The sequence below is a fragment of the Halichondria panicea genome, chromosome 11, assembly GCF_963675165.1.
Source record: "Halichondria panicea chromosome 11, odHalPani1.1, whole genome shotgun sequence".
Lineage (NCBI taxonomy): Eukaryota > Metazoa > Porifera > Demospongiae > Suberitida > Halichondriidae > Halichondria > Halichondria panicea.
In genome coordinates this window covers 545,906-572,500 of record NC_087387.1, presented here as the reverse complement: position 1 = coordinate 572,500, position 26,595 = coordinate 545,906, and the positions used below count along the sequence as shown (strand labels likewise).

The window sequence follows — 26,595 nt, the reverse complement described above, 5'->3', positions numbered from 1 at the left end:
TAAATTGTGGAGGGGGAACATCTTTCAACAGCCATTAACTTAAGTACCGTTCATCCAATGTCAAAAATATTCTAATTTTCTGAAAGCTTAGAAAGAGACCTTTCAAATGATATGTTTCAATCCAAAACTTCTTCGGAGCCTAAATTTGACATTTTTCGGCCTCGGACCATGGGCTATAATCCATGGTATCGCCAAATTGGCAAATATTTTATCTCTCAAATACGAAGTTTGATGACACCATTTGAAAGGTCTTTTTCTGAGCTTTCAGAAAATCATCAAATTTTTGACATTGGATCCACAGAATTCAAGTTATAGCAGCTGAAAGAGTCCCCGAACCATTGATTAAATTTCGGAGGGGGAACATCTTTCAACAGCCATTAACTTGAGTACCGTTCATCCAATGTCAAAAATATTCTAATTTTCTGAAAGCTTAGAAAGAGACCTTTCAAATGATGTGTTTCAATCCAAAACTTCTTCGGAGCCTAAATTTGACATTTTTTGGCCTCGGACCATTGGATATATATATAATCCATGGTATCGCCAAATTGGCAAATACTTTTATCTCTCAAATACGAAGTTTTATGACACCATTTGAAAGGTCTTTTTCTGAGCTTTCAGAAAATCATAAAATTTTTGACATTGGATCCACAGAATTCAAGTTATAGCAGCTGAAAGAGTACCCGAACCATTGATTAAATTGTGGAGGGGGAACATCTTTCAACAGCCATTACTTGAATACTGTTCATCCAATGTCAAAAATATTACAATTTTCTGAAAGCTTAGAAAGAGACCTTTCAAAATTTATTCAGGGCCATAATTTGTCATTTTTCGGCCTTGGACCATGGGCTATAATCCATGGTATTGGGCCGAAATTGGCAAATTCTGTCATCTCCCAAAAATCAACATTGATGAGTACTATTTGAAAGGTCTCATTCTAAGCTTTCAGAAAATCATAAAATCGTTGAAATTGGATCCACAAAATTCAAGTTATGGCGGCTGAAAGAGTCCCAGAGCCATTGATTACACGGGGGACAGTGGGTACATCATACTTGTATTTTACTCCTCCCCTTCTCTGCAGGTGTACAGCTATGATTTTGACTCACAGTCCCCTCCAGTGAAGGCGTATCAGCTGGTGCCCGGGGCAACGGGCATACTCCTCACTGATAGTATAATCTTTGTCATCAGTCACGACGACGATGTCGACCCTCTGGCCGTGAGTATCAGTAAAAGCGTACATATAATTATAATTTTGTTTTGGAGGTTTCTTTTGTTGTTTGAGGAGAGAGGGGGTGTGGTTCCTACAGTACAGTGCGTACACTATACGTTATAGCTTTTTTATTTTTTTTACTGAATGTCAAAAGAATGCACACAAAATATACATTATTAGTATTAACTGATGGTTCCTACAATACGTATATTATGCAATTTCTTGTTATAGTAGCTCATTTTACAGCTTAATATTATGGGAACAATTAGGTTTTTAATACATAAGCAGGAGTAATGTGTTTGGCTTGTGTGCGTGTAGTGCAATGAGATCTCATGTCCTCCCTCTCTGTCTATAGTTCACTCTGACAGTCATGTCCAGTGGAAGAGCTGGAGTCACTGTTACTGAAGTAGTGAGTTGATCATGTTTCACACCTCTTAATGGTCACCTTTGAAGAAAGGTTGACTGTTATCTTACAGCCAGGCGCACCAAGGTCCCCAAATAAACAGTTTGCAAAACAACCCGTCAAGAAAGGCCACCTCTAACTTAACAGCCAAATACGTAGTGGTTCCACAATTAAGCTCTACGCTAGCCTGTGTTATAATGTGTCCATAGTTACGTATGCGTACACCCACACCACACCCCCACGCCCACACCACACCCCCTTCAGAGCGACGAAGCCACCCTCCACAGCTCTGCCGTGCTGCAACAGTTCACCATACCCTCCACCAACAACCTCATCGGTTTCTACAGCACCCTATCATATGACATACCCAACGAGTCACATGACTACTCACTCACCACCTTTGGATCACTTGATCACTCTATGATGTCACGCGATACGACTAGGTCACATGATTCATTGCCGACATCTAACCTGGGTGGATGTGTGCTTGTCACGTCCACATGTGTGTACCAGTGTCGCCAGAAGAGATCCCCTGAAGCACTGTTCAACGAATTGGCCCTCAATCCAAAGACTCAAGAGAAAGCAGAAGAGTTCGGAATCACCTACAAACTAGACATTTGCGGACTCTACAAGGTCAGCCATTACTTAACTGCAATTGTTTTTTCATTGGAATCAGCTAGCCTGTATAATTATCGTTTGTATGTATTCGTTTCATCCCCATAAGCTCTGTAGTACTTTAGTGACCTCTGACCTCTGACCCTGCAGATTGTCGCCAAGAAGAAGCTCGCTGAGGGACTGTACAGTCAGGCCCTCAAGCTGTACGAGCATTCTAGAGTAAGTCACACACACACACACACACTCACTCAAATACTCTAATTCCTCCATTAATAGATCTGTTTTCGTATCTGTAGAGTTAAGAACAGTCCTTCACTACATTCCCCCCCACACACACACACACACACATATTGTATGCAGTCCACATTCAATTTCAATATCACCAACCCCCCCCTCCCAGTGCCCTCCGTGGGACGTCATCCGCTCCTTCTCTGATGCCAAGAGAGTGCCTGAGTTGGTCCAGTACCTCTACCAGCTGGTGTACAACGACACTGGCCGCGCCTCCATCACACACCCAAAACAAGTCGAGGATCTACTGTTGCTCTGTTTTGCACACGAGGTGAATATTATAATATGTAGCTATATAATTATACATGGCTGTTTGAAGGGTTGAGTCAATTGCTTAGTGCCCAGCGTCTATTGTACATGTATAGCGTCTTAATTGGGGGCATGGGTACGTGTAGTTGAGCATCTTTCAACAGCCATAACTTGAGTACTGTTGATCCAATTTCAAAAATTTTCTGATTTTCTGAAAGCTTAGAAAGAGACCTTTCAAATGGTGTGTTTCAATCCAAAATTTATTCAGGGCCATAATTTGTCATTTTTCGGCCTTGGACCATGGGCTATAATCCATGGTATTGGGCCGAAATTGGCAAATTCTGTCATCTGTCCAAAATGAACATTGATGGTACCATTTGAAAGGTCTCTTTCTAAGCTTTCAGAAAAGCATAAAATCGTTGAAGTTGGATCCACGGAATTCAAGTTATGGCAACTGAAAGAGTCCCCGAACCATTGATTATACAGCCCTAACCGTCATAATTCATGTTCTGGTGACCCAATTTCAATTATTTTTTGATGCTCTGTTCATGCAACATCGCTAGAAATGTAGGTACAAACTACATGTAATGTTAGCTATCATGACTCGCATGTGATCATGTCGAATGCACATGTACATGCTTGTGTATCAGATCCTTTTCTTATTCTATAGTGTCTTCGTTACCACGGGAAACCAGAGGGGGCCGTGATGATGGACAAATTTACGCAATTCATCAACGACAAGTTCCAGTACAGTCAGAGCGTTGCCATGGAAATTCTTGTACAAAGCGGTCTCAAAGAGCAGCTGTTTGAATTGGCAAAAGTACGAAATAATAATTTTGTGCAATTTATTCAATTATTGTGTATATTTTTTGTTCTCAGACTCATCGTAAATTATCCGAGGTACTGGAGTGTTTAGTGTCCCACGGCAGTGTTCATATTGACCCCAGTGTCCTCTCCTCCCTCGCTAGTAGGCAGCACGTCGAGACTCTCGGACTAGCCAGCAATGGTGGGTGTGGTTAGTGGGTGCGGTCAAGCATCGTTTGATATCAAATTTCTCTCATTCAGGTTTGTTTCTCTACCAGATGTCTCCGTCAACGTTTGTTAGGCTACTCAACTCAAAGGTAATTATTATATACCCACCCTCCACACATCACACACACACACACGCCCCCTCACACACACAGCCCGCCATCCTCCCCACCCACATCCCTCACCTACACACACTTCTCCCACACATGAACGTCCCGACGCTGCTGAGGCTGGCTAAACTTCTCGATCCCTCTCAATCCACCATTAGACCTCTTCTTATTAAAGCCCACTCTCATCGGAAACGGTCAGTACCTTATTAACAATCAGAATACTTATTTTCTACGAATTTTTGCTAAACTTACAACCATAAAAATAAAAAAAATAATAAAAAAAAATAATTGTAATGAACTTGCTTTTGTTACTAGGAGCAACTCAACGGGGTCACTGTTGTCGATGGTGTCGAGTGCTAGTGACTCCGCCCACTCTGAGGACCCAGGCCCCTCCCTCGAGACGTACCTTGAGCTATTCCTCACCGTGCTAGTCATCCTAAACCATCGCCGACGCCAGAAGCCAGCTGGATCTAACCCACTGTCAGTCAAACCTACGTACATGCAGCTGTTAATTTGTTTCTATGATACATAATACTATCCTTTTCACAGCTAAACTATCAATCATATATACCAACACTTTAAATTGTGTACATTAGTATAAATTCACACTACTAGGAGTGCACTCCTGACACTACAGTGTACCTATCAGAGGAGGTCCGACATGCGTGCACGAATCACTACAAGTTCAGTGCATTGATGTCATTGCGGTCACGTGATAACATCCAGGCCAAATACACTGAACTTGTAGTGATTCGTGCACGCATGTCAGAACTCCTCTGGTACCTATAGTAATTATTAATATTGTATGTTTGTCTACAGCCTATATATCAGGAAGCTGACGTACATTAATTAATTGTACACGACACTTATACTTGCAGCTAGTAACATCACACATTTGTACTCAGAGCTAGCTTTCATATATTATTATAGCAGCATGTGTCTATTCATATAATTTATACGTAGCAACTATATTATATAATAACATTGTGTGTTGTCTTCAGCCTCTCAGTTTCTCCCTTGAGGAGTGCAGTTTCTGGTAACATCGTCGACCATATCGCAGCAGAGGTGAGAACAAGAGGGCATGTGTACAGACCTTCACAACGTTGTAGGTTTTGCTATAATTATGGTAAAACTCACAAATACTGATAAGAGTTTCCGTCACCATAATTTTTCCAGAGGTGAGAACAGAGGTATATGTACATGTACAGTGTATCCAAACATTCACAAGGTTGTACGTAGTATTTTGCTATGGTAACTGATAAAAATTTATTAATATGGGTACGTAGTCTTTTGTCCAGGTCTCTTTTCTCCGATTGTAATGTGAGATGCAGTTCCTGAGAAGAATGCACCAGATATGATCGCAGAGACAGTATAAATACAGCTCCATTTAATATGCATTGTTGAATGGAATGCATTGTTGAATGGATATTTGGTACTTCGCAATGTGGGCGGCCATGTCACAATAATAATTATGTCACATGACGATGTATTGCTTGAAAGCAATACTCGACATCAACATTAACATTATTTTGTCAGTATACTGAGTGAGAATCAGATCTCAGATATCTCAGATAAAAACAGATAGACGATCTAGAGCATAAAAGACTTGTATATGCACAATTACTCTTGAAACAAAGATGCAAAAAAAGAAGCTTTAAAAATATTGTATGTTTTTACATGAAAAAGTGAGGCACCCAGGGATTGGACCCGCACTTACGTCGACTTACGACCATAAACTAGTTATGGAGGGCGCTTCCGAGCTTTAGCTCAACCACTAGGCTACACTGCCCACCGAGAACAAACTGAACCCAGCATGCTTATATAGACTCAAGATAAAAATAAAGTAATTAACTGGACTCGAACCAGTTACCTTTCACTTGTGAGCCGAGCACTCAACCACTACACCACAGTGAACACTTGGTAAAGATCGTCCTTGTCAATACTGCTATAAATGCATGCCAGTTTTTGTACTTTAGTTATTCCTAGAAATCTAATCAACTAGGTACCCCCAGAGCCAGAGGTGTTGTTGTTGACTGTATGTAAAGTGTTGAGTGCAGTAACATTGTTTGATACTGTGCAAAACTACATAATTCCCAAAACTTTTATCTTCCATGCAAAATAAACGCCTGTTCTAACCATCTCCACAGAGCACAGAAGCGTACACGGATGGTTCACAATGGCTGCAGGCCAGCACACTGTCAGCTGGACTGCATCATGCCGCAGTGGTTACCGGTGGTAACCTGTTCACATGGGGCTCTACAAAAAACGGAAAGTTAGTATGTCTTTACAGTCTCATGTAAAATGCCATATACCGTATAGCGGGTATAATTATTTTAGGCGTATAAACTTTTGCGGAAAGACCGTTAGAGAGGTTTTCAGATTTATGTTTCGCGGAATAGCAGCCTTTTTGCAGCATGTATGTAATCAAATGCTATCAGCGAAAACTGCAAACATTTATACCCTCGAACTATACCCGCTATATGTATACGGTACCAGGAATGCACTCCTGACGATGCCGATACTATAATTATACGAATTTTGTTGAGTTTTCACTAATCTCCCCCCCCCCCCCCCCCCCCTTCTCTTAGACTTGGTCATGGTGAGATTGAGGAGGAAGGACGTGCCACACCCCTTAGAGTAGAGACACTGAGCATGCTCAGTATACACGTCGTCTCCGTGTCATGTGGGGCGGAGCATACCGTCGCACTCTGTCAGGAAGGGGTGGGTCTCGTGTAGTACATTCCTGTCAGTTCATTCTACTACATTTGTAGCTGCACACACATAACATTGTACTGTATACTGATGCTGTGTAAACAGTAAGCGTATAGCTTAACCACACCTCTCTGTGTGTACAGGTGTTCTCCTGGGGCTCCTCCTCTCACGGCCAGGTCAGTGGGGGGGTGGGCTGATTTATTGAGCTCTAATTAGCTGATACAGTTGTACTTCAGATTCGATATGCTTTGTTTAACTTTAACTAGCTACGTATGTCACTTGTGTGTGTCTCATCTCTTATTGACCACACCCCTTGCCACTCCCACCTCATAGCTTGGTCATGGCGATGAGCTGAAGAAGACACGACCTGTTCAGATAGCGTCCCTCGCTGACAAGAGCATCATATCGGTGTCATGTGGGCAGTACCATACACTTACCCTCGACGATGACCACAGGTGAGCTAGAGCTACGTACACACATGTGCATATATGTACACTGTATATACATGTACGCTGTATATACAGTTAGCTAACACATTTTCCAAAGGCCTCATTTGAAAAAAGAATAGCAAGACTATAATAATAAAGCCGTTTGTTATGGTTGGATTTTGACCCTCACCGATTTTTGATTTCTAGAATCATACGTACACGCACCATGTGATAGACCTCCCTAGAGCTACAGAAAGCAGCTTTTTTTAAGACAATACGTATGTATACGACCTGAAATATACCTCATTTTAGAAGTGGAAAAAATTTGTAATTGCCTGGCCCTCCCCCAGGGTCTGGAGTTGGGGTTGGGGTGTGCACGGTCAGCTGGGTCTCAAGACGGTGGACGACAAGCTCCTCCCCTCTCATGTGATATCATTGGACAGACTCCAGGTGTCCTTCATCGCCGCTGGTTACGGGCACAGTGCCGTGCTCACTTCACACGGACAAGTACTCACTTTTGGAAACGGTGAGCGAGCACTTCATGTACAGCTAGTGTACGTTCCACGCTAAAAGCATGTGGTGTTTTATGGTTGTTTCAAGAGCCATCTTTGACTGTCCATAACTTGAACTATGATTGTTCTCCGTCACAAATAAAAGATGCGGTTTGTAGCCCTTTGAAAAGCCTATCTAACAATATGGTGGTAGCTATTAGATTGAATGTTCCACACTCAAAGAAAAGCATGGGCTATTTTAGAGCAATACGTTAGAAATGGCTTGTTTCAAGAGCTATCTTTGACTGGGCATAACTTGAATTACGATTGTTCTCCGTCACAAATAAAAGATGTGGTTTGTAGCCCTTTGAAAAGCCTATCTAACAATGTTTTTTAATTAGTGTAGCTATTAGATTGAACTTGTACTACAGTAGGAGTTTAATGGCTAACTTTGATATATATAGTTGGGATTGTCCATTTTCACTTAAAAGATTTCTCTTGTAGCTCTTTGATAGCTCTAGCTTTGGAAAATTTCTCGGAATGAATGCGTTTTGATTACCCAAACTGCAGTCCACAGCGTATTTAGAATGCTGACACTGTACATCCTTTGCTACAGGAATGTACGGACAACTGGGACACGGGGACAAGGAGAAACAAGTCACGCCAAAAATTGTCGAGGCGCTTAGTGACAAATCGGTCTATCTCTTAGCCTGTGGAAACTTCCATACGGTTAGTACTACCATCATTCCCTGTGGTAATTAACTAACTTACGTGTCACATGACACACATTTGTTTGCAGGTAGCCGTGACGACAGGGCAAGGCATTTACTCATGGGGAAAGAATATGTACAAACCAGTAAGAGTGAGAGATTGAGATACACGTACATGCATAGCAATCATGTCCACACTTTGTAACTCTTGTGGCAATAATCGATCTTATACATCACAGTAAAAACATATTCGTTACAGTAACATACAACATGTTAAATAAAAGCACATCTTGTGAAATTTAATGTAGAAATGACATACATTTCTGTCATTTTAACACTAAAATACGATGATGCAACTCATATAACATAAGTGTTTTTGCTGTGCATGTATGTATGTAGATTGAGATTCTGCCGTTGTGGCTTTATGCTCATTCCATAGCTGGGACTGTCAGTAGAGAGGGAACTCTTCTAATTAAGCGTATTTCTCTCTCTGCAGCAGCCGACAGCGACAGTGCAGGGAATGAAAGAGTACAAAAGGTCAAGAGAGCGTCAACAATCCTCACCCGTCGATACAGTTAATGTACAGCTGCCCCAGCTCGTGACCCTTGACCCCCCTCTTGAGGATACTATCATTCAGGTGTGTTTCAGTTAAATAGAATATCCAAAACCTAAATACAGTTTCGAAAATTTGTTTTTTGTATCCGATTTGCAAATTGATTTATGATGACTCACTGCAGATGAGTTGTGGCAGCTTCCACAGTTTATTGCTGACGTCAGCAGGAGGTGTGCATTCGTGGGGGAGCAACCAGCACGGCCAGCTGGGACACACCCACATGGCCGAACTGGTAGGCATGCAGTTTTGTATTAATGGTAGATATGAGTACCATACTGGTATCCTACGTATAATTATCCTGTATAGAATACACACACACACACACACACACACACACACACACGCACACACACACACACGCACGCACGCACGCACACACACACACACACACACACACACACACACACACACATACACACATTTTATTGGCACCAAGCATAAAATACATAGTCCAATTACATTGTAACTAGAACTACTAACAAAGACACTGTTGATATCTAATAGCTATCTGTATAATCAACACTTATACATACTCCAAATTGACTAAAACATGTTGTCCTGGTTACTTGTTTTACGACGAAAATACGATTGTCTGATGGACTGACATTTGAATAATGGAGACCTTTCCCTCTATTTTGGCTGCCTCGTAACGCACAGAGATATCGGAAACACGGTCGCAAAAGGAGCAGTGAAAATTAACCGTATTTAAAGTCGTAGAGCACTTCCTGCAGATGACACCATCTCCAGTTGGGTTCAGCTGCAGCAGTCCTCCGCAGTACTCGAGTAGATTAGTGGCTCTGTTCTGCCATATTCCTAGATGCATGATGTCATGTTTGATGTAGCCACAGGCACATTTCAAGGACAGCGTCTCTTTAGGCATGGCTGTACTTACTTCTTAACCTATCTTTCTTACTAGTGCTTCTGGCTGAGATTTGGTAGTGTCTGTTGGGAAAATATGGCATATCAACATCTCTTGGGAGTATCATACGCACTGTTTTTAATAGCAGCTATAGTTCGGTGTGTGACTGTATGTATACATATACTAACACTTCTATTGTACGCTGTGTTGTACTTCCATGTACGTTAATTTGCTTGCCTTTCATACGATCATCTCTTGTTTGTTAACACTGCAGGCACAGCCGAAGAAGATCTCAGGTTTTGACGCTCAAAAGGTCATCACCATAGCAGCAGGGGACGAGTTCTCGTTAGTGATTGATGAGAATGGTCAAGTGTGGACGTGGGGACGAGGGGATCGTGGCCAGCTGGGACTACAGTCGGACCCACCCCCTCTCGGAGAACCACGGGAACGATCCAATCAGATTAGGCCTATATTTAAGCCACGCCCCCTTAGCGGTATTCCCATGACAACGTCAAGGTCTAGAAAACGGGGGGTCAGCGAGGGAGACAATGTAAGTACTACAGTATAATTTCCGATAATTATTCACTTTTGTTGTTTTTATCTCCACAGGCCACCTCTTCAGACTTGCCTGTACTGGAACTGGACTTGGGATGGGAATTACCTGACTTTTCAGCCATTGGTAAAAACTATAGTCTCTGATTCTATATAATAGTTGGTTTGGGGGGTATACACACCCACCACACACACACACGCCTACACCACACACACACCCACACACACAGGCTCTCCCAACTCCCACTACGGACGTCTCTCACTCAACTCGGCCCTCGACGCTCTCCACGGGTTCTTTCGTATGAGTGCATTGCTATGGCAATGTCAGGACTGGCAGGACTGGGAGAGTCTGGCAAAGCTGTACGATATTGAGCATCAATGGCCCCAGGCTGTCAGCTGCTCCCTCAACGTGCTCGTACAGACCAAGAACCAGGAGAATGTCAAGAGAAGGGCACCGTCACTGGTGGAGCACTACATACAGTCAGCATTATTCTTACACGTGGAATGCATGCCATTATATATATATATATAGTATAGCTAGCTATATACATTGTCATTTTTCTTGGTGGAGTCTACTATTATGTATAATATGATTGTGTCATTGTCCTGCATGTACAACAGCTTCCACTGCATGTATTTGTTTATGTACGTATATACCAAGCTTATTACATGTATGTAATGTATAGCTATATAGCTATATTATGCATGGCCACTTTGATAGCCTGACCCAATGATTCCATGCATGGTTAATATTGTGTCTGCAGGAAGTTTTTGCTAGAGGAAAGGGATCCATTATCCCTAGAGTTCATTCAAGATGGACTCATCTTCCTACAAAATGTAAGCAAATTCACCTATATACCTATATAGGATATTCCACCATGTACATTACCACTGCATGTGCTTTTATGTACTGTCTGTCATATAGCTGCTGTCCAGTTGGAAGAAGCTCTGTTTGGAGAACAGCTTACTTGAGCACATTCTGAGGAAACATGTCACCTCTCTGTCTTACTCCCTCAGCCTTATTCTGAGGAGGTGGGTCGAGTTTAGTGCATGCACAGTATAAGTATACGTGTGCAGCAAGCCATTGCATATGTACTCCACAGTACTGCTTGTATTCTATAGCCTTGAGGTGTCCTAATAATTAACTATCACATGGTGGGGTTGTGCAATAGTGCAGAGTCATTTTAGTATCAGAAAATTCCCTGGGAATAATCAAATTTGAGTGTAACAGTTTTGCTTTTCAATTCAATACCTGTATGCTACAGCATGATGATGCTTGAATCTATCTTTAAGTTAGTTGCCAAAACGTTTCCTTAGAAGGTCATTTGTGGATGATATCTGATATGTTCTAGCATGCTGCATTCAGGATTGCATGCATGCATGTATCAGCATAACTGATAGAGATGCAGAGTCGTAGTTGCTAGCTTAGTGTTACTGTGTATAGCTATAAACATATCATAATCATCTGTACACATGTTTGTCCCTAGTTACAGCATGCAGCTTCCCTAGCTTGCATTAATCACTTGGTAATTAAATTACTGCTGTCTCTGCATGGCCATCAAAACAACACCTGCAAGAGTAACCGAGTGACCACATTACACTATATGCTATATAGTTACAGATTTGCTGAGCGGATTTGATACTGCTGACAATCCAGTTCTATTTTTAGTCCCTGGGGCTTTCATATAATTATAGTGTTGTGTAATATAGCCATGATATTGCGTAATTCTTATTATTGTCCACTTGTTTATGCACTCCTAATCACTGCTAATCACTGTACTGATCTTCTTTCTTTATTGCAGCACTGAGTACAACGTCCTCTCACTCGACTTCCATCTCTTTGTTGCCTCTCACCTCGTGTCCTCCGTCTCCAAGGGCAACCCCTCACCCGAGACAATACTAAGCTCTTCGTCTACAACTGAAAATGACGCAAAACCGAAACAACTGGTGATTGAAACGTCCATTGGAGACTGTCGCCTATGGGTAGAAGTGTTGCGAAATCTTGCCAAAGATTTGTCTAAAAACAGCTCCATTGTGCTGACCGAGAACACTCTTAATGGCGTCATAAAGATGAGGCAAAGAAAGCTCAGTTCTACTACCAACAGTATTGACAATGAACAACAACACTTGATTATTGCTTTCACTTGCGGCCATACGTTTCCACTGTCGCGATTTCAAAGTAAGATAGTACCAGAGTTTGTCGATCGTGTGCAAGAGTTCCCCCTTTCCACTCCCGTCACTCTGAAATACTTACAGCTGCACTACAAGATGTCAGGACACGTACCGAGCTCCTGTCCCCACTGTGTGTTCCAATACCTCCGGAAGATTCAACTGAAGGAGTGTCCCAACGTTCCAATTAAGCCATGGAACCCTGTGTAACTATAAAACCTAACTGTACTATAATTTTACCTAACTTTAAAAAAATGTTTTATATCTTAAACTTCCATTTGAACACATTAATTTTTGACAATAAATTATTGTTTACATACGTATGTCCATGTGCATTAATAAATAAATTAAATAGTGATCGAAGTACAGTGTACAGAGTATGTGTGGAACAGCAGTCTTATTATAAGAGTTTGCATGGGGTAATAACAAAGTTGCTCATTTTCTGATGAACTTGAGGTAGCCAAATCCGAGAAAGGACACTATCCCCATTCCCAGGAGAAGGTACTCATATGGGATGTATCGTGTGGCTCGCTCGACAATCATCTGTGTTCCTTGGTCCACCACAGCAGTCGTCAGAATAGAGTTCTGTGTACATGTGAGAGTGGGGGAGGGGGAACAGTGTGAAGTAAATATACGTAAAATTGTACATAGACTGCATGGTTGGCTACATTTGCTGGCACTGTAAACACGGGCTACACAAGTTCCATAGCCACATAATTGGACATGTGTTAGCAGGTGTTAGCAGGCCACCTCATATATTACAGCCACTGTTGGTCTGTCCCCAAGGGTGACCGCTATTATCAGTACAATGTCTATTTACACGAATTGACTTACCCATCCACCGATTTTCTTCAGAAGGCTACCAAACTGGATTTGCATGAGATGTCGAAACAGCTGGCTGAGCACTTTGCAGATGATGTACACAACCTCCTTAAAGGTCAGCGTCTCGATATACTCGATGGCAATACGCTTGATGAGGTAGAAACAGTATCCTAGCCCCGCCCCCAATTGAGTGAGCACGGTGATCACACTCGCTGTAGGGGGAGAGACACACGTCAGGTTCCTATATGGAGTGATAATGGAACCTATAATTGCTGTTGTATACATTTTTAGTGGGTGAAGTTTACCACAAATGTTCTGTAGGTGAACTTGTGTATAGATCAGTACATGTGATCGCTATAGCTATACCTTACCGTCAGGATGGGATGAGTCAGCCAGGAGCAGCTGAAACACCTCCCTAATGTGCGTCCACAAGGAATTTAGGTCAAAGGTGACCCTTCCCTCGGGTCCGGAGTCCGTTTCATCTGATCCCTGCTTCTTAAAACACTCGGAGATGATCTTCCCAGTTTCTTTTTCAATTACTGGGTCATTCTTCACTTTCACTTCAACTTCTTTGGCATAGTCCTTCAGAATACCTGCGATTGCAACGACAGGCCTAACCGGTGGTGTTCCCGGACTAGCCTCTTCTTCTGAGCTTGAAGAACTGCTTTCATCTTCGGGTAAAAAACGAAGTTTGCACTTCTGTTTTTCGGTTAGGTCGGGATCTGCTTCAATACCCTCCCTAACAAACCTGTGAAGCCGAAGAATAACTATGACATTATATCCTCAAAATGTTCTAGCTAGAATAAAGACTCTATGGAGTATAGTAATAGATCTATCACACAGAAATTGTACACACACACACACACACACACAGATAGTAATATACTCACTCGAAACTGGCGTCTTGAAGTACTTGACCGTCCACATCACTCTCCAGCACATCCTTGGGGTTGATGTCAAGCTCACAAGAGATCTCCTGGTTAGTTGAAGCATGTTTAAGTGTAACGTTGGCTACTTTAGCCTCTGTGCTTGATTCCATCTTTGAAGCCATCTCTAAATTTTGTCTGAGTCCCAGTTACACGTACCTCTTCTTTTATACAAAACTTTGTTATTGTTGTTGATAAACTGCCACCACGCCCTTCATTGTGCAAGAAGGGGAAATTCCCCCCGTTTCCCCCTTGCGTTCGTGCGTTTAGACCAAAGTTGCGTGCGTATGCCATACGTATGCGTGTGTACCTCTGCGTGCGTGTACGTGTACAGAAACTTGTTATGTAATCATATTGACGAGAAACATGCACCAATTACAAGTCGTTGCATAATCATTTTGATTCTAACACATTGGCTAATGATACTTACAGAGGAAGCAAACAGCTAGCTTCTCTATGTACGGACACAGTCTAGTCTAGCCATGAATGTAGCAAGTCTTTCTTCTCCTGTGAGAAGCCCATTGTCCACAACCTCCACAACCATTGACTACCCCAATCTTGCAAGTGACTCTGGTGCAAGTACCAGCAGCTCTCTAGACTTCCTCGAAGAATTTTGTAAGGATAAATTAGTTTCGATAATTCTCCATTGACTATAAAGTCCACTGATCGTACTATTTTGCCGCTGTGTTACTATTTTGAAGTACGCATTCAAAATTAATGGTGTGTATTTTCTTTATGCAGGTTTATCCGACTCTGATGAGTCTCCCAGTTGTATGGCCAAGCCCTTGGAACCTCAAACATGCCTTTATTGGGTACGCATGAGCTCTCTTCGTGTCCACGACAACCCGGCCTTCACTGCAGCAATGAGAACCGCTGGAATGAGATTTAGAGCTGTTTTTATGTACGACCCATGGTTCGAATCTGGACAACATTTCGGACTAAACAGGTATTAAAGATTCAGTAATATAATTATTGCATTCAAATCTTACTAATTATATAGGTGGAGATTTTTGATAGAATCTTTGGAGGATCTCGACAAGACCCTTCAGTCCTATGGTACCCGACTCTATGTGGCCAAGGGGCAGCCGCTGGTTCTGCTTGAGAAGCTCTGTATTCGCTGGAATGTGAGATCCATGGCGTACCAGATTGACAAAGATGTGGACAGTCATATCCTCGAGCAAACTGTGGATGTTCTGGCAACGAAATTGGGAATTACTGTAAGTCCTTAATTAAGCGGCTAGCTGTAATAATGATAATTATTATTACAATGCCAAAAGTGTGAATTGGAAATTCTAATACAGTGCATGCATCGACAAGTACGTATAATTATTTATTGCATTTTCCAGCTCTCCAAGTTTGATGGCCACACTTTATACGAGAGTGAGAAACTTGTGCAGCCAAATTCAGCAGTCATGACTCTCAAAGAATTCAAAGCCATGTTATCCAGTTATGGACCCCCTGAGAAGCCGATACAGCCTCCTGCTCCACGTACTGGAGTACCCTTCGATCTTGGCCTACCAGAAGAATTCAGGTACGTTTAACTATTATACTTAACCATTATAAGCAACTGAAGTTAACTCTTCGTTCTGACTGCACATTTTGTTTACTACATATTTATCTTGTGATATAAAAGAACAATTTGCCTGCATGGCAGTGGTTGTTCGTAAAACCGTGCATGTACCAAGGCATTTTTACTTTCATCTTTTATTTCTCTTCTCTCTGTGTACTCATTAACAGATTACCCACCCTTCAAGAAGTTGGTTTCTCCAACCAGGAGACAGTTCGCGCTCATTTGTTGTGGATGGGAGGGGAGAGCGTAGCACTGCAGAAAGTCACCACTTACGTCAAAACCAGAGCAAAGATGAATCCAGTTTCAGCTGAAGCTCTTCTAGACAAGTCATCTTTGAGTCCTTACATCCGATTTGGATGCCTCTCTGTCCGATATCTGTTTTGGAAAGTGAAAGAGTTAGTGTCTGAAGATTCGTCTCTGGAGGAGTTCCAGAAGTCTTTTATATCTGGACTGCTGACCAGAGAGTTCTTTTTTACAGTGGCTTCTCAAGTGAGTTAATGACTGCACACCTATGGTGCTTATGTAACACGGCTGCACATACATGAACACTATGACACTATGACAGTGTTTCTATAACGTGGCTGCACACACAGTGCTTATATAACATGGCTGCACACACAGTGCTTATATAACATGGCTGCACACACAGTGCTTATATAACATGGCTGCACACACAGTGCTTATATAACATGGCTTATATAACATGGCTGGCACACACAGTATAATTTACATGTAAATACGCTATCCCATCTTTTGATAGTAGCTAAGAGTAACAATATCCAAGCAACAACCTCATAATTCTGCATACCTAATCACCACGCTAGGTATAAACCATTTTGTTACATTTTTCCATGCATTACAGGTACCCAACTTTGATAGTTACTATAACAACAAGATCTGCGTCCAGCTGCCCTGGTCTGATGATAAGGAAATGTTCAGGCTTTGGAGGTATGGCAAGACAGGCTTCCCCTGGATCGATGCAGCCATGAGGCAGCTATGGCAGGAAGGGTGGATCCATTACCTCCTGAGGTAAGAGTTTGAATATAACTATGGAAATACGATCACCTAGTGATTTACGTATCTTGAGGCTATTATTTCATTAGTATAGTTCTGGGTCCTTACTTACAAGGCTTTAATGAAGTGCTTCTTATACTCCCACTGAAGTGTGCTTTGTTCGTAAGTATAATAGACACTTGCATGCTTTGTCTGTGTTTTCAGCACATACCATCCTCACTTGGTATGACTTCGCTATTAAGAACATAGTTATACACCACATGTTGGCCACCAGCGGATTTTGGTTCACCGCTAAATTATATTGCCTAGCAATCCCGATATAGTGGGATGATAGTGGAATTTGGTTCACCTCTATATTATAGTCATTGCCTAGCAATTTATCACCACTGCATGGTTCCCTCAAACAGTATTGTGAAACAGTTATTATGCAGACTTATATAATAGTTGGGATATAGATTTGTAACCTCTGTGCATGTGCATGTGTACCATGCATGTGCATACACACACACCACACACACACACACACACACACACACACACACACACACACACACACACACACACACACACACACACAACAGAGAGAGTGTTGCATTTTTCCTAACAAGAGGAGAGCTGTGGATATCCTGGGAGCAGGGCAGAAGAGTTTTTGGAGAGCTGCTATTGGATTATGAGAACTCTGTGTCTAGTGGATGTTGGATGAAAAGCTCTGGCTCTGCATTCATCAATGAAACTATGGAGTTCTTCTGTCCAGTCACTTACGGTACAGAGATTGATCCGGCTGGAGATTACATTCGAACCTACATCCCTGAGCTCAAAAACTTTCCAAGTAAGTCTCAGCTACATACATGATGTACATGCATGCAGGCCATCTCAAAGTTCTGTAGCATGTGTTAATTTGGACCTGTGTTGGCAGGCCATTTTATTTTATTTTATATTACAGCCACTGTTAGTCTGCCCAAGGAGACCTCTGTAGACAGGTTTCACTTGATTATGTAATCTCACATAATAGTACAAATTCAATTTGCTTATAAGTTTACATTGTCATTACTTGCGGTCCACTTTCTTTTGATGCACTCTAGCCACATGCAGTCTTGTGTCTACCCATGTACATGTAGCGCATGTACATGCATGCACATTACATGTAGTGTGCATGCAGATACTGTACTTGTCTGTATAATTATACATGCAATGCCACAAATTTTTCTCGTTTATTTTCTACAGATGAGTACATTTACTGTCCTTGGACAGCCCCGGTGAGCGTACAGGTGGCTGCCAGCTGTCGTATCGGATCTGACTACCCTCTCCCCATCATCAACCACATCACAACTGGAGCTCTATGCAATTTCAGACTGCAGACTATTATGTCCTTGTTACACTCTCTCAATACTTCTTCTCCTCCTGTATCCACACAACCACCGGCCTCTGGTCATGTGTCTACACAACCACCGGCCTCACAACCACCGGCCTCTGGTCATGTGTCTACACAACCACCGGCCTCACAACCACCGACCTCTGGTCATGACACAACTTCACCTTCCTCAGCTGAAGTGCTATAACTGTATTTGGCTGTTGTACTGTGTTCTGTTTCTATATCCCATTCATTCCCTTTTAATCCGTTGTGCAGGTTACTATTATCAAACTATTATGTACTCAGCACCCACCACCCTGTGATTTATTAAATTTGCAAATCAAATAAATGATACTATAATTATAATTACATGCATGCAAAAGGAAGTCGTGTGATTGAATTACTTAATAAGCAACTGTTTTCTTTCCCATGGCCTGTCTTATCTTGGCATCCAGTCTCTGTATAGTAGTGTCCGTATTGGAATAGACTCCAGTCTGCAAGAGAATGTCCCGCTCTTCAATCCATCGAGCTACATTCGGGTCTAGCGTGCTGCTAGGCTCCTCGTCGTGTGGTGTGGGCGGTGTGGGGTGTGAATGTGTGGGCGGGGAGTTGTGAGAGAGTGGAGGTGGCTTGGACAATGTTTGTTCTTGTAGCCTGAAGCAAAGATTAAATACCATATTAATAGCGCAAAATTTTCGATTGTTTTTGTGGGTTAGCAATCGTACACGAAAAGATTAAAGGCGTGGCTTCCGGTAAGCAGTCAACCCACAAAATTTATTCAACGAAATGCTTTTAGAAGCCATGCATTCCACGAAATTTAAGTGCCTCGAAAATAAAATGTCCCATTCTAAACGGTAATTTACACCAGCATTGAGTTACTTAGTGAAGACATAGATCACTAAAATAATTATCAATGATCAGAGAATCCCAAGTGTAAACCATATGCATTGTAGTTACAGATTCTCAGAAACAAAAGGCTTCTTTTTAGTTACATAGAATTTATGCTTTAACCCTTCTGAATCTAAGGCTTGCTCACTTTTCGACTTCATTCTTGACTTGGTTCAGTTGTTGCCTGAGGCTGTTCTGATGCTCAGCCTCCATGTACTGCATTCTCATGGCTTCCAGCTCTTGTTGCTGAGTCAGCAGTCTCTCCCGAGCAGCTGCCTGCTCCCTCTGACGAGAGGAGGCTAACTCTGACAGAGCTTTGGTCCACTGTTCTTTGTAGTGTTGTTTAGATTTGGCCAAAGCTGACAGTTTCCTATCAAGCTCAACCTAAAAAGAAAGGGTTGAGCACGATCATGTAAAAGTTTTTACAAGTACTGTATAGCTACAAATATACATGTACATGCACTGGTATAATTATTATTACTTAATAGTACATTATGTACTAGTTAATGCACGGTTGCGAGTGCTCTATGGATATTATTGGCCAAGCGGAAGTCCGAGAAGCTAATAATATCCATAGAGCACGAGCGTAAAACGGTGCATTAACTGGTTTGTAGTTTTTAGCTTCTTGCAGCTACCAATAGCTATCGGCTCTAGTATAGAGCTAACTACTAAGTAGAATAGCAACCTTCTATGAAAAGATTTTTGCTATTCCTGATTCTAACCATAGATAGAAGAGAGAGGGATTGGCAACGGAATGCACTTCCGGTACCATCCGTGTTTCGCCTCAAGGCTTACTTCTAACGTGGGGAGTCTAAACATGAATAATTCATGAGAATTGTTTTTGCCGTCTGTAAAAAAGTCTACAAGCAGTTCTACTGCTAAACATAAACTTCACCTCATTTGTGTGGCGATTTGGGACATAGCACACTACTTAGTAACACAACCTTAGCTATATCATAGGTGCTATAGGAACACAAGCATGAAAAAGCCTCTGACAGAGGCTCTGTGTACCTCTAGCTACTTCACGAAAATCAATATTATATTTTATTCATTTCTAAATGATACCTACCATCAGGGGGCATGTGTTTAAGTGTTGGAGGGGTCTTTGAGAAGTAGGCATTAGACACAATAAGTTTCCTGGGTTTTCGCGGGAGTTTTAGGGCGAAACATGGATGGTTTCAGGCCCACCTGTGTACATTCAATGTAAAAGCATCACGTGAATTGCCCCCGTTGCCAATCCCTTTCTCTTCTATCTATGCTCTAACTACCCCAGCCAGCTCTAACTACCAAACTTTTCCAAAAATGCCAACCACAGAATAATAGAGCACGTCTGTGGTTACTATAGTTGCAGACCCTAGTTTTGTTAGCATAGTTTTTCCTTTGACAAAAAAACTACAATGATGATTAAAAGTAGAATTTTTACAAGTACTGTAGCTACATGTACAGTTGGTGGTACCAAGAGTTCAAATTATGGCTAATTAGTACGTGGTGTATTACTTAAAACAAAGATTAAAGGGGATATCCAGCCTTTGAACCTAACAATACCAATCTCAAAGGGAACATAATCTGATTGGGTTTAAGTGAAAGGCAGACATGGAATGTTAATACTACACACAAACCCACTATGTGCAGTTATATCGTACCAAAACATCGACAGTTGTGTGGTACCTTTTCCAGCTGCAGGATACTCAGCTCAGCGTGTAGCTGCGACTCAGGGCGGGTCACCACCTGCTGACGATATAACTCAAACTCCGCCTCCCTAGATTGAACTTTGCCCTCTAGCTCTCGAACCTATAAAATGTAGATATCAGCATCTCTTTGCACACAACAGAAAAATAATTAATACTGTACACAAAAAGACTTACTCGTTTTTTAAGAGAGGAGACTTGTGATTGGAACTCTGATGACTTCATCCTACAAAACACGAGTGAACACATTATTTATACAATGTATATATGTAACTAATATATAATTAGATCAAACAAGGCTACACACATTCCTTGGCAACCATCACAACTGTACTTACTTACTGTACATGTACTGTACCTCTCAATCTCAATCTGTTGCTCGCACTGAGATTTAAAGTGTGTCTGTGACCTTTGAACCTCGTCCTGAAGCAGCTGCCTTTCTCGTGTCACCCTCTCGGACTCTTGCCGTACTTTGACTTCTCTCTCTGCTAGAGCTCTCTGCTGAGCAGCCAGCTGTTGAAGACCATCTTGCAGTTGCCTCTCGAGAGACGAGTAGTGATCCAGTTTCTGCTTAAGCATGGTCTGTCTTTGCACCTCTCTTCTTTGAAGTTCCTCCCCAAGTTTGGTCATGTGAACAGATTCACGAGTTTTCAGCTGCTCCTGTGTGTGTGTGTGTGTGTGTGTGTGTGTGTGCGTGTATATACATGTGCCCACTGTCCCCCGTGTAATCAATGGCTCGGGGACTCTTTCAGTAGCCATAACTTGCATTTCGTGGATCCAATGCCAATGATTTTATGATTTTCTGAAAGCTTAGAAAGATACCTTTAAAATGGCACCATCAATGTTCATATTCGAGAGATGACAAAATTTGCCAATTTTGGCCCAATACCATGGATTATAGCCCATGGTCCAAGGCCGAAAAATGACAAATTATGGCCCCATCTAAATGTTTGATTTGAACGCATCATTTGAAAGGTCTCTCTCTAAGCTTTCAGATTATCATAAAATTGTTGAAATTGGATCAACGATACTAAAGTTATGGCTGCTGAAAGATATTCAACTGTATTAGGGGGGGTTGTTGCTCACTTCAAAAGCCTCTTGTTGGGACACTTTCCATAGCTCCAGCTCCACTGCCGTATTATACTCTAACGAGCCGACCAAAGATTGTCCCCCACCACCCACTCCACTTTGCACACCAGCTTCACTAGGCTTGCTCACTCCATCAGATTCATTCGCCGCTCTCATTTCAACAACATTATCATCAGATACTACAGGACCAAAGTTCTCCAGTATAAGCACAGCGTTTAGATACCCGAGTGTGAGGGTGTGAGGCTGTGAGGGTAGTGGGGGTGTGAGGCTGTGAGACTGTGAGGGTGGTGGGGGCGTGATGGGGACACGCAGGGAGCAGACTCGCCGCGTAACTCCTCCGTCTAGTAAAGAACTGTCATGTGATAACACACTACCCAATGGAATCTGAAGAATGAACAATTCAATTTTGAGAGAAAACAGTAGAAAAGGAATGCAGACATGTACATGTATGTACTGTACCTGCGCAAGTCCAACGATCTGATCATGTGATTGGTCATGTAACTGCCACACCTCCACCGTGAGGGGCTGCCGAGTGATGTGCTCTTCCAAACGAGGCATTTGAGTGGCAAATTCAAATGAGCAAAACGAGTGCGAGAATTGTTGATCAGTACCAATGACAGGCAACACTGGTGGCTGTATTAGAACCGGGTAGGAGTTGCCAAAGAACGGGTAACTGTATCTGTGTGTGTGTGTGTGTGGGGGGGTAACAGAAGTGTAGGGTGGAATCAGAGGAGGTCCGACACGAGTACTTCGATTAGGCTAAAATTGAGTTAATTAGTCACATGCAACAATGGCCCTTTACGGTTGAATTTTGTGGTGACTAAGCCTAATCGAGGTACTCATGTCGTACCTCCTCTGGGATGGAACTGGCCAGTGGCGACACATAAATTTGCATAGACTAAAGATGTGATAAACTAGCCTCCTAAATGAGCAGTGGATATTTTGTCTAGAAGTGGTTAGTGTCAAACACCACCAGACAGTGTGGCCAGATCCTCCCTGAAATTGGATTAAATACTCACTTCAAGTAGCATTTGTATTGTGGTTCCATCTTCAGATTATGTACACTTCGTAGATCCACGCAGAACTTGAACCGAACAGAGATATCAGAGACAACAGCGGACTCTCTCACTCGTGCTGGTGCTGCTGTTTTTAAATTAGCAGATTCCAGGCCCGTTAGTTTCTTGACAGTTGCATTTGTTAGTTTTGCTGTGGCAAGGGAAGTGAGTTTCAGAGGAGAAGCGTTAGAGGATGGATTGTGATTGGTCGTCACAGTTATGGGTGGGACTACGCTTGGAGAGAGTGGAGATACTTTGTGTATTGGAGATTTCGGTTCTTCTCGAAGTGGTGTAGTAGTACCTGTAGAATAGACAACACAAAATAGCTTACAATCTAGTTTGGATACAACTGAATACCGTATAATAACTGGAAAATTTGGGGAATTTTACTGAAGATCGCCAATTTTAAAACCGTCAAAGCTTTCCAGTGGACACACGTTCATTGCTGTAGTAACCACGCCTGAGACGCCAAATTATTAAAAACTGCCAAATCAGTTCAAATGGCTCATTTGCCAAATATAATACATCTACCATCCGGTAGTTATAAATGGCTGGTAAAATATAACGTACGTCCTCGTAATAGTTACCTGATTGTACTGAGAGAGAAAGAGTGGGCAGAGAAGCATCTTCGAATGACCGGGTGAGGTTTCTCTTGGCTGAAGGTAGTGATGTCGGGGAGATCAGTGGGGGTGACTGTGAGGGTGGTGGGAGTTGTGAGGGTGGTGGGGCTTGTGTGGGCGGTGGGAGTTGTGAGGGCGTGTAGGGGGACTGTGTGGATAGTGTGAGGGGACCTGATGCAGTCAGCTCCAACTTAACACTGATATCCACTGTGCAACCACCTATAAAAGAAATGCAAAATTATCACAGACAAAATTGCTACGCAAGTTAAGCCCTCTTCCCCCCCCCCCCCGAGCTTACCGTTTCCAAGGGGTACTGTGACACTGATGAGGTCGTTAGAGGCGAGGCCAGAGAGGGAGAGACTGCCATTACACAAACTGTCAGTACCAGAGCAAAGGTGGACCTGTACAAAATGTAAATGTATACTGTAAGGAAATAATTATTTCCAAGTTATAGTTATAACACGGGCACAAGGGATATATGCCATGCATCCCGAGTGCACGTGTTATAACTAGTTTATATCCCGAGGGCATAGCAACGTAACACTGTCTTAGTAACACAATATAAACTACACAAAAAGATGACAAAGACAACTCTACACAGCTCCATCTCTTCTCTTCTAGACGCCAGTATATGCAGCGTATAAGATTGGCATGACCGACGAATGGCTTGACACAAAATTGTTGGAGTTCCAACGCTGAAACCACTGCAAAACAGCCCCACCCCACTACTGCTGCAAAGAAACAGCCCCACCCTACTTACTACTGCTGCGAAGAAACAGCCCTCCACTATCCTCGGCATCATAACCAAGCCAAAGAAGCTCGCTTCTACACTGCTGCAAAACAGCTCAAGCCCCCAGCAAAAAGAGCCGCTTCTATAGTGCTATGGTGAAGCAGAATTGACATGCATCACGAAGTGGAGGACTAGATCTAGGAACACAGAATCTTCCACAAAATGAGCCTTGGACAATTTTAAAACCTGCATGGTTGCAAAGAAGAAACTCCAGCAGTGTTGAACATTCCTGCATGGCTGGACTTACTTTGATATTCTCATGATACATATTTAATTTAATTGTCTGTCTAATGCCGGAGGGGCGTTTTGTGGTTAGTGCATTATGACTTTGCGGTCAGTGCATTATGACTTTCAGCAGTGCATTATGCTGCATATTGCACTTGGCAACAACGTAGCAACGGGATATAAACAATGGTAAACTAGATTATGTCAGAGGCCACAATTGAATGTATGTACTTGTTCTGACAGTGGGCCTGTGAGAAAGCGACTTTTAATTATTAAGTTACAGCCATTCAAATATGCCACAAATATCATTATTACCGGTAATACATAATTATGTGATTATGTAAATGGCGCATGTGTTAGAAGCACTGTACACACAGGATATGTACCTCGACATCCTTCTGAGCAGCAAAGAGCAATGCGAGTAATTCTCGACTGGACTTTATTCGAATGGAGGCACATTCCGGTGAGAACAAAGGTGAAGTAAATAACTCGGACGTTATGTCGTTGCCAAGGAGATTGTAGTAGAAGTAGATCTGATTGGACGGAGGGGATGGGAGATGTTGGGCGTTGCTGAGTGTGAATGAGAGTGTGTGTAGAGTGTGGTCATGTGACTCGGAGCCAAGGGTGTAGAAGTCACCGCTGGGGTCAAGGTTCAATGAGAGAGGAAAACCTACAGGTGTAGATTAATTAATGTGTCACGTTGTACGTATAATAATATAACTAATACGTAATTATAATTATAACGGCTGCCACATTGTACAGTAACAGAACCTCCCACAAAAGCAAAATAAGATTACAATAGCTTCAGGTACATACTGATGTTTTCCTGTGTACATAATTATACTTTTGCTCCCATTCCATAGGAATAAATACACACATTGATCATTACATAGCCTAACAGAAAACAAATTGGGTACAAATGCTAACTAGTACAATTGCAGTGGTCTCCCACTAGATAAGCTCACTTGTAACTGACGCCTCCTCTGACTGTTGTGATTCATCAGTGGTGGTGGGAGGGGCCACTTCGTCCTCCAGGGACACGCCCACCTGGAGCTGTGGCTTGAGACGAGAGTACAACGAGTTGAGTACTCCATACCAAGATGGATCCTGGGGTGACCATAATTATTAGAAGAACATCAAGCATGGCAGATTCAGAAAATCATTTTATCACCAGAACATGAGTTATGGTTATTCAAATATGCTAAAGAGCTCCTTCTAAGCTTTTAGAAAACCAGAAATGAAAATGCTACTCTAGACGCTGGGTACTAAGCAACACAACTCACCAGTCGAGAAGATGGCTGAGCAGTCCTCAAGTCCAACATGACATAACCCACCTTCTGCCTGGAGTGAGACTTGTTGTCCAGCGCAAACACCTGCAGAGAAGGCAGAGGACCAAATTAAAAACCACGAAATTAAAGTTTTCCGGTGGATACAACATTATTGCTGTAGTAGCCACGCCTGAGGGAACTAAAGCAGTGAGCAATGCAATGCATGAAAGCAACCAAGTACTGACTTTTACATACGTTAATTCAGGGGAATCATAGACTATAATATTGTACATGTACCGTACCCTTGGACAAAGAAGCTAATAAATTAATCATCTTAAGAAAATAGGAATGACCACAGTGATACGGTAGATACATACCTCCCCAAACCACCCCCCATGAACTACGCACCAGCAGTTTAATGGGCGTCCTGTGGAGCTTGTGTTGTTGAAACGCCTTCTTGTTCATCTCCCAGGCTAGCTCAGTGTTGACCACCATCACTCCACTGGAATGGGGGACAGGGTCAGAGGTCAAAACCTCACCGTTTAGGTGGGCTTCAATTAGAAGTGAGCAGTCCGGTCGTCGGGGGAAGTTACGAGCTGTATGTTGTATAATTATAAATTTGGAAATAATGTGTAATAAAATTATAATTAATTTATTATTCATGGCATAATTAGGCTATACTCCTCACCAGACAATATTGACACGACAACAAGCATCTTTGACTCCATGTCTTCTGTAGCCTTGGGATCAGCAGCCGGCCGGCTCCTGCAGCAGGCAAGTTATTGAAAAGTGGTGGAGCTCATTTCAGTCACGCCCATCTCTACACAAATTTAGCATCCCCGCGGTTTAACCTC

The 26,595-nt window shown here is 42.4% G+C and overlaps 4 protein-coding genes across 7 annotated transcripts in view; 2 read left to right on the top strand and 2 right to left on the bottom strand.

The window, feature by feature from the left end:
• The window catches only part of LOC135344542 (uncharacterized), a 16,325-nt gene extending 3,527 nt beyond the window's left edge, over window positions 1–12,798 (top strand). The window contains exons 9-34 of one of the 2 annotated variants that reach the window (XM_064541764.1): window positions 1,079–1,213; window positions 1,563–1,616; window positions 1,875–2,243; window positions 2,376–2,444; window positions 2,626–2,784; window positions 3,433–3,582; window positions 3,642–3,768; window positions 3,828–3,883; window positions 3,947–4,095; window positions 4,217–4,381; window positions 4,903–4,966; window positions 6,049–6,173; window positions 6,490–6,622; window positions 6,757–6,789; window positions 6,947–7,068; window positions 7,392–7,567; window positions 8,149–8,261; window positions 8,332–8,388; window positions 8,739–8,879; window positions 8,980–9,087; window positions 9,989–10,264; window positions 10,324–10,393; window positions 10,497–10,746; window positions 11,031–11,103; window positions 11,192–11,298; window positions 12,069–12,798. In XM_064541764.1, coding sequence (XP_064397834.1) covers window positions 1,079–1,213; window positions 1,563–1,616; window positions 1,875–2,243; window positions 2,376–2,444; window positions 2,626–2,784; window positions 3,433–3,582; window positions 3,642–3,768; window positions 3,828–3,883; window positions 3,947–4,095; window positions 4,217–4,381; window positions 4,903–4,966; window positions 6,049–6,173; window positions 6,490–6,622; window positions 6,757–6,789; window positions 6,947–7,068; window positions 7,392–7,567; window positions 8,149–8,261; window positions 8,332–8,388; window positions 8,739–8,879; window positions 8,980–9,087; window positions 9,989–10,264; window positions 10,324–10,393; window positions 10,497–10,746; window positions 11,031–11,103; window positions 11,192–11,298; window positions 12,069–12,645 — 3,858 coding nt within the window. In that variant the 3' untranslated portion in view covers window positions 12,646–12,798. Of the gene's footprint in view, window positions 1–1,078; window positions 1,214–1,562; window positions 1,617–1,874; window positions 2,244–2,375; window positions 2,445–2,625; window positions 2,785–3,432; window positions 3,583–3,641; window positions 3,769–3,827; window positions 3,884–3,946; window positions 4,096–4,216; window positions 4,382–4,902; window positions 4,967–6,048; window positions 6,174–6,489; window positions 6,623–6,756; window positions 6,790–6,946; window positions 7,069–7,391; window positions 7,568–8,148; window positions 8,262–8,331; window positions 8,395–8,738; window positions 8,880–8,979; window positions 9,088–9,988; window positions 10,265–10,323; window positions 10,394–10,496; window positions 10,747–11,030; window positions 11,104–11,191; window positions 11,299–12,068 lie in introns of both variants that reach the window. The other variant, XM_064541763.1, reaches the window with a different exon arrangement.
• On the bottom strand, window positions 12,681–14,407 carry LOC135344545 (uncharacterized). Its single transcript, XM_064541768.1, has 4 exons — window positions 14,148–14,407; window positions 13,629–14,005; window positions 13,270–13,469; window positions 12,681–13,020 (listed from the first exon to the last, which is right to left on the bottom strand). The coding sequence occupies exons 1-4, from the start codon at window positions 14,306–14,308 to the stop codon at window positions 12,871–12,873; spliced, it is 888 nt and encodes a 295-aa protein (XP_064397838.1). The 5' UTR covers window positions 14,309–14,407; the 3' UTR covers window positions 12,681–12,870.
• A 156-nt stretch (window positions 14,408–14,563) lies between these two features.
• On the top strand, window positions 14,564–18,467 carry LOC135344338 (cryptochrome-2-like). 3 transcript variants are annotated; one of them, XM_064541512.1, is made up of 9 exons: window positions 14,564–14,798; window positions 14,925–15,129; window positions 15,184–15,400; window positions 15,530–15,714; window positions 15,921–16,242; window positions 16,616–16,782; window positions 17,349–17,596; window positions 17,992–18,190; window positions 18,281–18,467. In XM_064541512.1, the coding sequence occupies exons 1-9, from the start codon at window positions 14,666–14,668 to the stop codon at window positions 18,324–18,326; spliced, it is 1,722 nt and encodes a 573-aa protein (XP_064397582.1). In that variant the 5' UTR covers window positions 14,564–14,665; the 3' UTR covers window positions 18,327–18,467. The 3 variants fall into 3 exon arrangements, with proteins under 3 accessions (XP_064397582.1, XP_064397581.1, XP_064397580.1); XM_064541511.1 differs by having other exon boundaries at window positions 17,992–18,235; XM_064541510.1 differs by having other exon boundaries at window positions 17,992–18,467.
• LOC135344337 (centrosomal protein of 120 kDa-like) lies at window positions 18,442–26,569 on the bottom strand. The gene is made up of 15 exons (XM_064541509.1): window positions 26,430–26,569; window positions 26,150–26,337; window positions 25,757–25,846; window positions 25,439–25,580; window positions 24,860–25,143; window positions 23,757–23,859; window positions 23,426–23,677; window positions 22,803–23,139; window positions 22,243–22,462; window positions 21,781–22,167; window positions 21,053–21,354; window positions 20,872–20,920; window positions 20,675–20,797; window positions 19,155–19,390; window positions 18,442–18,772 (listed from the first exon to the last, which is right to left on the bottom strand). The coding sequence occupies exons 1-15, from the start codon at window positions 26,467–26,469 to the stop codon at window positions 18,523–18,525; spliced, it is 3,003 nt and encodes a 1,000-aa protein (XP_064397579.1). The 5' UTR covers window positions 26,470–26,569; the 3' UTR covers window positions 18,442–18,522.
• Window positions 26,570–26,595: the final 26 nt, after the last annotated feature.